This window comes from Mchenga conophoros, linkage group LG18, assembly GCF_057382185.1.
Source record: "Mchenga conophoros isolate Kocher_MC1m ecotype Shallow Benthic linkage group LG18, M_conophoros_male_GT1.1, whole genome shotgun sequence".
NCBI classification, from domain to species: domain Eukaryota; kingdom Metazoa; phylum Chordata; class Actinopteri; order Cichliformes; family Cichlidae; genus Mchenga; species Mchenga conophoros.
In genome coordinates, this window is record NC_140543.1 from 29,104,704 (window position 1) to 29,117,149 (window position 12,446).

The 12,446-nt window shown below is 40.4% G+C and overlaps 1 protein-coding gene across 1 annotated transcript; it reads right to left on the reverse strand.

Annotated features, from left to right (window-relative positions):
- Positions 1–3,834: 3,834 nt before the first annotated feature.
- prmt5 (protein arginine methyltransferase 5) lies at positions 3,835–11,363 on the reverse strand. Its single transcript, XM_085255111.1, has 16 exons — positions 11,166–11,363; positions 10,733–10,851; positions 9,690–9,775; positions 9,455–9,589; positions 9,228–9,340; positions 9,055–9,104; positions 8,784–8,947; positions 8,493–8,654; positions 8,064–8,141; positions 7,341–7,399; positions 6,993–7,115; positions 6,604–6,779; positions 6,238–6,441; positions 6,050–6,160; positions 4,766–4,830; positions 3,835–4,677 (listed from the first exon to the last, which is right to left on the reverse strand). The coding sequence occupies exons 1-16, from the start codon at positions 11,261–11,263 to the stop codon at positions 4,525–4,527; spliced, it is 1,896 nt and encodes a 631-aa protein (XP_085111237.1). The 5' UTR covers positions 11,264–11,363; the 3' UTR covers positions 3,835–4,524.
- Positions 11,364–12,446: the final 1,083 nt, after the last annotated feature.

Here is a 12,446-nt window from a genome sequence, read left to right on the forward strand (position 1 = left end):
GACGGTCTGAGAATGGCTTATAAAATGTTTTATTACCAGTAAAACAGTCAGTTGGTAACTCCACTGGTAATGCCACTGGCACCGATCCTACCTCAGCTTTAAAAGGCTGTAAGACAAAAATATAAAAAACAAAAAGCAGCCACAGCCTTGTGAGGAACACGAACATAAATGAACTAAACAAACTGTCGGCAGAGATGCTGCAACTAGACAATGAAAGCACAGCAAATACTACCAAAGCACATTTGGATAACACCCATGATCATGATGAGGCCAAAAGCTGCAGTGAAGACATCTTGGCTACACTGTGAAGCGATTCACGCATGTAAGCATCAAGGACAGGGACACACTGCGCCAAGTTAGAGGCCATTTGTTTGGTCTTCGGGCAGCACAGAGAAAGAGACACTTTATTATCGCATCTTAAGACAAATGAAAGCAGACTTTTTGTAAAAAGGAAAAAAAAAATTTTTTTAAATTGAGCTGTAAATGAATGTGAGTGCGTTCTTAATTATAATCGTGCACGATGGCTGTGCAGGATATCGTTTTGTGTTTAATATTAAATATGTTCTGCCTTGAGCCTTTTTCACGTTAATTATGATTTCATGATTTGATTCAATAATTCAACTTATCGGCACAGCACCTGTGTGCTGCTCTGGGATTCTCACTAACGCTCAGCGCTGTGGCCTTTATAGCCTCACGGTGGAAGTTTGGGGGACGTGCCCACCGTGTTACACGGCAGGATGTCAAACCGATGAGGATGTCATTGAAACGGCTGGGGACAAGAAGGCTGTTTGAATTCTGTTATTTGTTTGGTAACTCACACTTCCAATTATTAATTAACAACTCTTTTTTATTGTCCTAACTATAACTCTACAGGCCACTGAGTGCGACACAAAAGCGATGCACTCATTTGTTTGTTTCTCGATTTAAACAAATGGCAATAATAATTTAAAAAAAGATGGACACAGAAAATGTCTGCATTTATTACACATTCAAATCATTTCTTGGGTGAACTTCTCTCTTTCTCCTTTCATAGAGGAAAAGAATAAGGAAGCACTGAGGCACATTTACTGAGTATTCAGAGAAATCAGCCAGCTCTTATTGTAGCTGCCAAGCAGATACTTCTAAGTCACTTTTCTCAGATTACAATCATCCTGATTCTTGTCCCTGCTCTCAAAGAGCCAATCAGCAGTCAAATCGGAAACATGCACCATGTGTTGGAAGTGTATAAAGTGTGGGAGGAAAACAATTCTTAAAACTTATTTTGGGGGAAAAGTCGCCGAAACGTTTTAACCCATTGTTGACTGGATTTAACTTTCTCTCTATGTTCTTTTATATGGTGGACTCATAATAACATAATAACTCATAATAATAACGTGGAAATGACTTGATCTTAAAGCCAAGTCTAGTATGGATGCATGCGAACTGTTTGGGTCTTGTGAGTAAATTATGGGTATTTTTGCACATGCAGCTTGCTTTTTTTCCCCACCATAGACGACAATAAACAAAGGGGGGATAAAGCAGGTGGTTTAACTTAAATGATAGTTGCAAAAAAGTTGCAAACAGCATTTTTAGAATCTGCTTATCTGACGTTCAATGTGCCTTCGCTGAGAGTCATCCACTGACCCTGACACCCCCCCGGTGAAAGGCAGCTCTTTTGTTCACTGATGGTTTAGAACAATGAGCAGAAGACAGCTCTTGAGAAAATAAGCTTATAATCACCAAGCCTGAAATTACCCATTGTGGATGGTATTACCATGCTGCCCCCATTATCTGCATCTGTTAATTCACTGATGCAGCGCAATAATCTTCAATTGTGTTTAAGGACTCACACAGGGAGACGGCAGCCAGCAGGCGGAGGCCAGTGCCAGGGGGAAGGCAGCAGTGGAAGAGAAGCTCCAGGATGTAATTGGAGAGAGTGAGAGCCATCATAATATGAGTGGTAGGGCAGCTAACCAACACTGAAATCCACAGACGCAAGGTGTGCAGTAAATAAAACGGGGGGAAATTTTCTTCTTTTTTTTACAATAGCCTATTAGCTAAAAGCACAGCAGTAATGTTATGCACTACAGTGCACCTAAGATTGCTTTTGATTGATTATTCCTTCTATATCTATTATTATTTAATGGAGCATTTTGTTTTAATCTTTCTGTTACTGTGCAAAATAAACTGTTTAGGTCATTACGGATGAAAACATCCATCCACTTTGAGGGTATATTATAACACGCTAATTAAATTAGACTGGGACATCAACTTCAGACAAAATATGATTGGTGTGCCATCTAGTTATTTCTATTTGACGGTATAACTGTTCTGGGTCCACTTCCATGCAAACACGTGGAAGGCTCCACATGGACAGAGGAGCCCAAAGAACAAGACCATGATCTGACCAGAGGTGGGGTCCAGGTGGGTTGTAAAGTGACTTGCAGAGGCCACAGCAACTTTATGTAGGCTGAAGTGACTTAAATAGCTCACACCTTACCAGATTTACCAAACGGATAGGCGAAACAGATCGGCTGATTTGCCAGGATTGCAGCTGATCTCGCCTCCTTCGCCTGCCAAACTAATTTGTTCAAGCCAATTTCTGCAGAGTATTTTGGGGATTTGGGGTCCTTTAAAAGATTGTAACATTTGCACATCGTGTTATTTAATCTTAATCTTCCAAATTGGTTTTAATCTTAGCCTGATATCAATCCAAAGTACCCCGGTTGGTGAAAACAATACACTTGTTCTCACCCAACTCATTACACCATTAATGACCCAGTGAGCCTGCATTCTACAGTACCTCCTTTAGGACTCACAAAATCTGACAATGTTTCCTAAGTGAGCAAAAGACAAACAGAACATTTAAGAATTGATACTTTGAAGATAAAAATGACAAGTTTACCATTTCAATTAACATAAAAATGTGATTCTAAAATTTAAAAAAACAAAACAGATTCAGCATCTTCTATGAAACAGCATCACTCTGTTGACATACTGCATTTATGCTTGTATTCTTTCTTGACTTCACGTTGAAGACTTCATTTAGAAAACTGGAGCCAAAAAATGAAAAGAGGACATAAAATGAGGAGGCAACAGTGCTTTCGCTAATTTGTGCTCCTTGGAATTGATCTAAAAGCTGGCACAGGGTCTCTGCAGGTGCACCAACTGTGTTATTTGTTTTTTCAAGTCTAAGCAGATTTTCTGGGGGAACAAAAGCAGTTAATTTTCTTTACTGGCTTGAGTTTACAATAGTCAGGCCATGTGTGCTCACTGTGTGTCCCCATGCTCTTACTATTCAGCACTGGGACATAATATGGATTTCTCATGGACGCTGAGCCTGCACTTGATCTTGTTAAGCACATCTCCCTGACGAAAAGCCCACACCAGGGGAAACTGTAGGTTTATTTGAAATAAAGTTTACCTTGTCACGGCAACACTGAAAACTCCAGCTGAGTTATGTTTTGCATTTCACTTATAATAACTACTATAGTTGTGCAGGACTGCTGGAGCCCATGGAAATGTTATGAGTAACTATACTTTTCAGACACATAAGGTGTAACACCAGTCTTTAAAATGTTTTTTTTTTTAAGTCTGTGCAGCCTGACTTAGCTGTTTTCCCTTCATCAGTAAAAGTGTTGGAGGTGAAGTGATTAACTGTTGCAAGTGTATCTCTCCAAACATCTAACAACAACTAGCCTGACCCCAGCACTACAACCGTGAGGACTTGAGAGAATTTCTTGTTAGGGCAAAATGAATTGAAACAGTGCACTTGTACCTTCATTTGTAAAAAGAATCAGGATTGCTTAGGGTCAAGGTCAAGAAAGGGTGACATCTACAGGAAAAATCACCTCCTTGCAGATCAGATCATCATTTAATTTCAACAGATTAAAATACAGGAACTGCCTTTAAAAAAAACAACTAAAATCTATCATTTTAACAATTTAACATGTGACTCAAAAACATTCAAGCTTCAAACAAAAAGGGCACGGTATGTAGAGAACACTACAGTGTGGTCTTTATTGACACGGTTCGAACAAAACAAAGGTATGAACAAACAGCCCCAAATGTCATGGTATGCAACCTGAAAAGCAGTTCCTTCTTCTTATCTTCTCATGTTGAGCAGAAGGGTTTAAATATGCAAATATTGTGTATGGAATGTGTGTTTGATAAGGCATAAGTCCAGGATTGAGTGTAAATCGCTGTGTTGAACTGTAGTTCAGAACAATAAGGACAAGTAAAAAAGGATAGCATGACGACGCGGTGTTAACGTTTGACCTAATCTGAATGAGCCAGTCTCACAGCAACAGTACACTTTGGGTTCAGGTGAGAGTGGTGAATGTGGCACGAGATTTAAAAACAAGAAAAGGTTCAAATTTGGTTTATCCGATCTATTCTTCCTAAACTGCAAAGTGCCCACCACCGCGGACTTTCAAGGGCTTGCACAAGTCCAGGTTTTTAACTGTGTCACGACACCCGTTCTTCCACTGCCACAGAGTCTGACAGAAACACAGGAGTCTGCCAACTTGTGCCGACGCGTCTTCTTCACAGGCCGATGGTGTAGGAACGGCCTGCGGGGTTGTGAATGGCAGAGCAGGAGGGCTCCGTCACAGCCCATTCATACCAAACCTTCTTCCCGTTGTTGCAGCGCCAGAATCGCACTGTGACATCATCGTCCTGGGATATGGAGATGGGTTGCTGTTGGCAAGAAGGAGCACGGTGACTTATCTATTTACTCTCATTTATCAACTTTAGCATTTAACTCGGTACCGACTAAGGAACTTACTTTAAGAGGGAAGAGGATGGGGAACCAGGAGAACATTCCGGGTGAGTGTGTTTCTGGTTTTATACCTGCCAACAAAGAAGACTTTAAATGACAGTTCAACCAAAAGGAAAAAGAAAATACTTCTAGTATTCTGGACTGTAGATTGTAGAGATATTACACCTGCCTTTTTTTTCCCTTCTTTTTTTTTTTTTTTTTAAAAACACGATGGAAGTAGCTAGCGATGCTCAAAGCACCTGATTTTTCAGAAATCATGATCGAAACGCTCCAAAACAAAAATGTGAACATTTTCATGGACAAACTATTTGCTTTCTGCACAACTACACCCACCAACGCATCATTCTGAAACATTAATGAAGCCCTGCTGGGCTGTAATGGTAACAAGCTGCACTCTTGATTCTGTTGCTGGATGTAGACTGACAGAAAACAGGTCCTAACTTCTGCATTCATTTGAAGCAACTAGGTCATGATTTTTTTTTGTATGAACGTGCAAAGACTGAGTGCTAAAAGTAGGGCTGTGCGACATGTGGGGAAAGAAAAATAAATCTTATAATAATTTTTTTTACCAGTTTTCAGTTGATCGATATATTTCACAATATAAAATGAAGCATTAGTTATTAGCTTAAATGTTTCTTTCCATTCCTAACTGAAGATATGAGGTCAATTTTGATTTAAATATAATTTTCTAATTTCAAGCTCATGTAAAATAAATAACATAGGTATACAGAACAAACAAACATTTTAATTCTCTAATTTAACTCTGCTTGATGACATCGTGTCTTTTATATGAAGCTGTCTGTTGCATTCATTGACCTCTCTTTCCAACAATGTCCTCGCCTTTTGAGCCTTGGGCTGTGTGTGTTTGGGGGGCATGTTTGGTAATGCTGGCACGTTATCAGTTTTTATTTTCTCTTTCATCTTTCTCACACTGTTAACATACTGGCGTTTATGTCTGCGGTAGCCCAAACATTAACATTTCCAACTGTGTACATCAACCTAACCTGACGCAGCTCTAACTCTCTTCGAGCCACATGATTGGTTTGGCGCAGCACCATTCTGTTTGGTTTTTCATGCCATTTATCAACACATGGCTGGAATAAATCTACTAACTTTACATTACTCTGTTGAGGAAAAGTTATTTTGCTGTGATAATCTTCATGGTTTTACCATCCAGCCCAAATTGCAAGGACGATGACAGATTCTAAAACTGGGGAACTTGTAAAAAAACCTGATGAATAAAAAACAAAATAGGCCAAAGGACAAATGGATCTGGATCTGCTGACTTACTGAGTGTGACATCTTTGTAGAGAGTGGTCTCAAAGTAGCCAGCAAAGCCATGGAGCACAGAGTTACAACCCACTGTGAATCTGAGGCACTGATACCGGTTATTGTTCATATCTGAAACAGACGGAGGGAGAGGTGGTGAGCACATGCTCTACAAGCTTATTAGAGGGATTTTAAGCGATTCCATCTACCTGTTGAGGGGTGTGTGAAGGTGAAGCAGGGTTTGGGATCAGCCAACTGGTGGAAGTTATGAAGGCGCACAACATAGGGCGTCTCAAAATGGGACTCTGGATCCTTGTCTCGTTCGCGGCATCCTCGTACTTCGTTGTAAAGCTTAGAGGATGACAGAGGAGCCAAGTAGGACGTGTACGAGCAGGGAATGCTCACGCCATCATCTGAAGGTGAGATGATATAAACAAAGGGGAAAATGAAAGTAATTAGAGTCAGGAACCATTAAAAGGTGACGCTTTCAATATGGCTTGGTGTGGAAAAATGACCTCTGATGACTCTGCAGTGTCTACATGTGTAATTAAGTCTTCATTAAAATCCTGAAATACCTTTGAGAAAATGCTGTGCTCCATCTAAGCACTCTGGGGAGAGTTCATTGTCGCCAAATGATCCGAGCAGCTCGCTGACAATGATGTCAGCTTTCTCTGGTGCGGCCCACTCCCGCATGTCACATGACACCACCGTCACCTGATCCCCCCACTCCTCAAAGCGCCAATTCTCTAGCCTAGAGAACACACATCAATAAAATAAGCGTTGAAAGTTTCAGGCTTCACTTCAATCCCCTCCTCACTCACTATAAATTCAGACAAAATCAAAGGCCAAGCTTTTATCCAATCTATAGACTCATTCAGGTAGCGCAATTGATCTGTTGCATGCGATAATATTTTTGCTTGTACGCTGTGAAACATGGAACATTTGAAAGCATTATTTTACTCACGTCACTACAGCATTGGGATTTTTCTCCACAGCATACACCCTCAGTCTCCTGTCTGCCTGCCTGGCAGCACGCAGGGATGCATTGACCAGAGGACCCCTACCTGCTCCCAACACCATCAACACCCTGTGGAAAAAACACATCATTTTAGACAAGGCTGCTACCCTGGTGGTTACCACTGAAGTTTAAACAGTCAGTGTGTGTTATCCTGCTCTACTTCCAGTGAGACTTATAGGAGTATATTATAGACTGCCATGATATTGAGGTATTAATCAATATCTGGATACAGTTCCTACTCCACAATCCTCACTTGTGACTCTTTATACAATAATTTTAGATATAGATACTTACTGAACATTAGTGTCCTTCTGCTCCTCTGGAACTCTGTCTAGCAAACATTTATATACAGCCTGCACACACAAAGAAAAGACCAAAAACAAAATGGTGTTAAATACATTTTGCCTCAAACTCTTACAGACCATTTAAACCCCTTTATTAACACCAAACACCTAAATGTCAGTGTTTTTCAAATGCTACATGAGTGACAGTCTGATTTATGTGGATAAGCTCTACATACACAGACAAATATCTAGGCGTATCTTCACATTCAGGCTGAACAGAGGCCAAAGCAAATGATAATGATTATGGGCAACAGTGTGGTGCGGTGGTGAACACAGTTGCTTCACAGCAAGAATGTTCTGGGTCCAAGTCCACTGGCTGGATCAGGGCTTTCCAAGAAAATGGACAGATGGATAATAATTACAAGCTCATAGGTAAAAAGCAACTGACCAATATTGAAAACTGATACCATCCACTAAGGAAACATGAGCCAGGAACTGAATTTTCAAAATAAGCGCAAAGGGACTGTCCACTAATAAAATTAATCACAGCTAGCCGTGTTCTCTGTGATGCATAAAAACAAATGCACTTGCATATCTGAACAGTCTGCCCAAGTAAAGTCTGTGTAGGGGAAACAATTTTACTGCATTTGTATGTCTACTGGACAAGCAAAGACCTCTCTGTAACATCTGTGCCATGCCTCCTCATACCCCAAAAAATGTCTGACTGTCTTACTTGTTGGTACTGTGAATACTTAATAGGATCCTTCTCGAACACTTCGTATGTCTGAGACTCCAAGTTGTCCATCAGAGGCTAAACAAAGAAAGCAAAATATGACGTTAAAAGGTCCTGATTAGGAGGAAAAAGCAAAACAGCCTCACAGTTTTACAATTCTACCAAACAGTGAAACTGCAGTTTCCATTCATATCTCTCGACTATGTCATCACTTCATTACTTTATATTATTAGACATGTGTACAATATGTCACAATTAACAGATTAATTCTTGACTTAAAATGTATAGTTTGCAAGGTCATTGCATTTGACCATCAAAATCTAATCTGATGTTCCTTCAGTGATCCAACCAGACATAACTATACATCTAGCTATGGCTTCAGGTTGCACAGAGGCATACAAACGTGAGCATGAAAGGGTACTTCCTCACCTGTAGAGGTGACTGCAGGTAGTCTTCATAACCCTTAGCAAAGAGCTCGTAGGCATTGGGTGCAGGCCTGTTCTGGTTGAGGTACTCCAGGTACTGCAGGTAGGATCGGAAGTCCTTGTCAGTGTGCCGACTGGTGCCTGTGAAGATGAACTGGGCCTCCAACTAAAAAAGGAGATCATTTTAATTTAAAGATTTATTTTTTCAAAAGTAGACAAAAAAAACAACCTTTTTGTATTTGATTGCAGATTGTTTGATTTTAACAGAACTCAATCTATGAATGTTATTTTATACCTTGAAGAGTCGAAAGATTATTCTCTGATGGGCTTTCGACAAAACAGGGAAGCCCTTCTTATTGGTTAGGAAGATGCTGGTGGGGAGAATGGCTGCTTTGATAGGTTCTCCGAGCCATTTATCAATCACAGTGTCTGATGGCATATCTGGTCCAATGTCAACCGCTTTAGGAATACAAACGAAGCACAATCTCAGTAACAGACAGGAGCATAATTATTTCTCAATGCCCGAAGTTTGCCCCAGGTTGCTGCTTCACAGTGTGTTCTCTCACCAAGACAGATTCTCTTGTTGTAGTCACAAAGGGTTCTGAATGAGTTCCACCTATGAAAAAAAAATGAGGTAAGTAAACAAAGAGAGACAGTGTTTTAAAGGAAATCAATAGTAACCGTTTCAGCATGCAGACGGCACTCAGTTGCTCAGGAAGTGCCGTGGCATGAAACTAACCAGCTCCAAGTCTTCTCATCAACACTTGTGTCATCAGTACAAGAGATCGGTTCATTCTCAGTCAGATCTTCCCGCATGTCCTCTGACGCCATCAGTGGGACGCGTATCCAGAACTAATCAACAAAGAGGACAGCAGCAGTTAAATGAGCACTTCCACTGTCTTGACTTTTCTGACATCTTAATACAGTCTTTGTGTGCTTGTTGATTCCTGATGTGCTGCGTCTTACATTTGAGGTGTGATGTCCAGTGTGGATGTGATTTAGCAGCACTCGGGCTAGATTGGCATTACTGAGGCCCTTCAGAGGGATCATGAAGACAGGCAGGCCCAGGTAGGCGGAGAAGTTTAGCTCCTGGGCAAGAGCCTGGAGAGGAACATGGGAAAACAGATAAGATAAGCATTAAAAAGATGACACGATAACCTCACTCATATCTCAAGATCAAAGAACCCTCACAAGCACTTACAGCCTCTGAGTTTCTGCGTTCTGTCTCGATTTCTGAATCTGCATCGATCCATGGAGAGAGCTTCCCAACGATTAGAGTATTCCAATCTAGACAGAACAAAAGGACGGTTTAGAGAAAGCATCAAACACCTAACCATTTTACCTTTATGCTAAAATCACATTCTTCTGATGATGAGTATTTAATACAAAATATGAAAATGATTAGAATTAGTGTCTTAACATCTACTTTCCTTCTTAGGCTGGGCTTTAGCAGAACAAATGGTATTTTTAGGATTGGTCTTTCAGCACAACCTACCTACTTTCTGATGAGATTTAGTTTGCAGACAGATGTCCTGACATAAAGACTTCATTGCTCCATTAATTTTTGGCAAACTCCCCTGCTTCAGATGCAGCAAAACAGGCCCTGACCATGATAATACCACCACGCTTTTATGCTTTAATGCGGTGTTTTCCTTACTCCAAACAGTCTTTTAAACGTAAACTAGCAAGTTCTATTTTGGTCTCAGAAGCCCACATAAGATTGTTCAAATGCTCAGTATTCTTTTTGCAGAGTAGCTGCTCTCTTTTTGGTGCCCTGCTATGAACAACACGTTGTTCAGATTCTGTAACCCTTTCCATCCCGTTGAACATCAGCAGTTCCTTCCTGAATCTTTCTAAAATCTCATTTATACCATGACACACTTACACAAACGTATGTCGTCAAACTTTGATAAATTTATGTTCTATGAATAAAAAGTAATTTACTGAGAATTGTAAAGGTTGCAGTGTTTTTGGTTTAACAGACCTAATAAGAAGTTAATTTCCACTTTTAGGACTGTAAAAACTGACTATGCTTAAATTTATTTAATATTACATTTAAATAGAATTTAAAGTGACCTTGACCCCCCCTCCCAATAAATAAAGGGCACCAGTAGACCCCACCATGCCCAAAAATACCCTGCACAGAATAACACACTCAGTGTTTCCTCTCACTTTAGGGGGACTGATGATTTAATAGCTAGTAATGCCTCAGGCTGCAAAAGACAAAGGGGCAGGGAAACTGACCTCTGCCACATAACAGCAGGTCCGACCGGGTCTGGGCTCCAGGTCGGGATTTAGCGGGCTCCAGCTCATATTCCCTCCTGAACCTCGGGTGGAAGAGAGGCATGCACAGGAAGTCGAACCTGGATACCAGAGGAGGGAAGCACTTCAGTTAACATTCAAAATATTTATAATATCAGCACGAAGTAAAACACAAACTTGTTTTCTAAGTAATCCTCCACACAGCTCAAATATACTATGGGAGTAGGCAGAGCCTGTGTACTGCACACTTCACTACAGTGTCAAGCATCATTGTGATTCGGGCACGTGCTGGTAATTCACCGGCTAGCTTAGCAACCATCATGCACTGAGAACGTGCTAGCAAAGCAGCGCGTTCTGCTCATAAGCTCATTTCAGCTAAACAAAAATTACATGTAGAATCGAAAAACCATCTTACCCAAGTTTGGCGACCGCAGATAACGTGTCGGCTATCTCTGGCACACAATTCAAATCTCTCCCGCAGGACACCCTGCTCCCTGTGCTGGCAGACGCCATGACTTTAGCCGACTGAATGAATTGATTTCTCGGACTTTCACATTGCTCTGCCTTTAGAAGAAACTGGCGCCATCTTGGCTCCTAAGGATTGCAATGCTTGCTGGCTAGACAGAACCAAGATGGCTAATGAGTGCACAAGTTGCATATCGCGTACATTGTCGCGATAATTGTGCACCGAGCGTTGTTTAAACGTTGCCATTTGATGTTTCACGGCGACTTCTTTTTCCAAGACGAACAGCTTGCTGTACTTTGATAGAGAAAATAAAAACCAGAAACCAGATTTGAAAAATAAAAACCCGGCAAGCCCTTCCTCCACTGTACAAATACAAAAAATTATTTACTACTAGCTGATAATGGGGACAATTTTTTATTTTTTATTATATTTAATTTTATGCTATGTTATTTTATTTTTTAATATACAGATGAAAACGTATTGTTTTGTGCTGCCTGTCTGTTACTCTTTTAAATGTGCTGACAGCCTCCCGCAGCTCGCTGCACTCTACAGTACATGGACGTCTTGCTTCTGCACACATTGTTAACTATTGTATAGTTAAACAAACATTGACCAGAAATTATTTAGATAGAGACTTTTTTAGACCCACTCATTAAGAAGCAATAAAACACCACAAAAACACTTCCCTACTCATAAAATTGGTTTATTTGGCAATTTGTTCATAAATAACTAAAATTAAAAAATATTTTTTCAGCAGAAAATTCAGTGTTATGTGAAATAACATTACTGCTGAAGATGTTTTATCCTCAGATCATTTTAAAAATGGCATGCTTTATTTAATCATCAGTAATTTGTGATATTCTTTAAAAGTATGTCTGTAGTTGCTGCTGGCCAAGGTGGTCAGTCAGATAAAAACTTGTCTGTTATGATGATATATCACAGAAGCTCCTCTATTTGCCAATTCTGGTTGTGTTTTCACATGCGAACACAACGAGAAAACGGTGCAGGTCTCTGACACTGACATATGTGAAACGGAAACACCTACAGTTTCCATTGGGATCCAGGCAGGCGTGCTTTGTGGAAAGTACAATAGCCAGTTGCAGCCTACCGATGACAGTGTTGTAAAAGATGGATGAAAACAAGCAACAAAGTTTTATGACAGAATGCTGTTTGAGATGAAAGGCAAAAGATCACTTTCACTTTGGTACGTTTTGATTGATTTCTATTTAT

What these genes read in the sequence shown, in the direction of transcription:
- prmt5 (XM_085255111.1), bottom strand. Translation starts at nt 11,263, where the DNA reads ATGGCGTCTGCCAGCACAGGGAGCAGGGTGTCCTGCGGGAGAGATTTG. An exon ending in GATGAGAAGACTTGGAGCTG is followed by an intron (nt 9,105 to 9,227) that starts GTTAGTTTCATG and finishes TTTTTTTCATAG; the next exon opens with GTGGAACTCATTCAGAACCC. An exon ending in CTTCACACACCCCTCAACAG is followed by an intron (nt 6,161 to 6,237) that starts GTAGATGGAATC and finishes CGTCTGTTTCAG; the next exon opens with ATATGAACAATAACCGGTAT.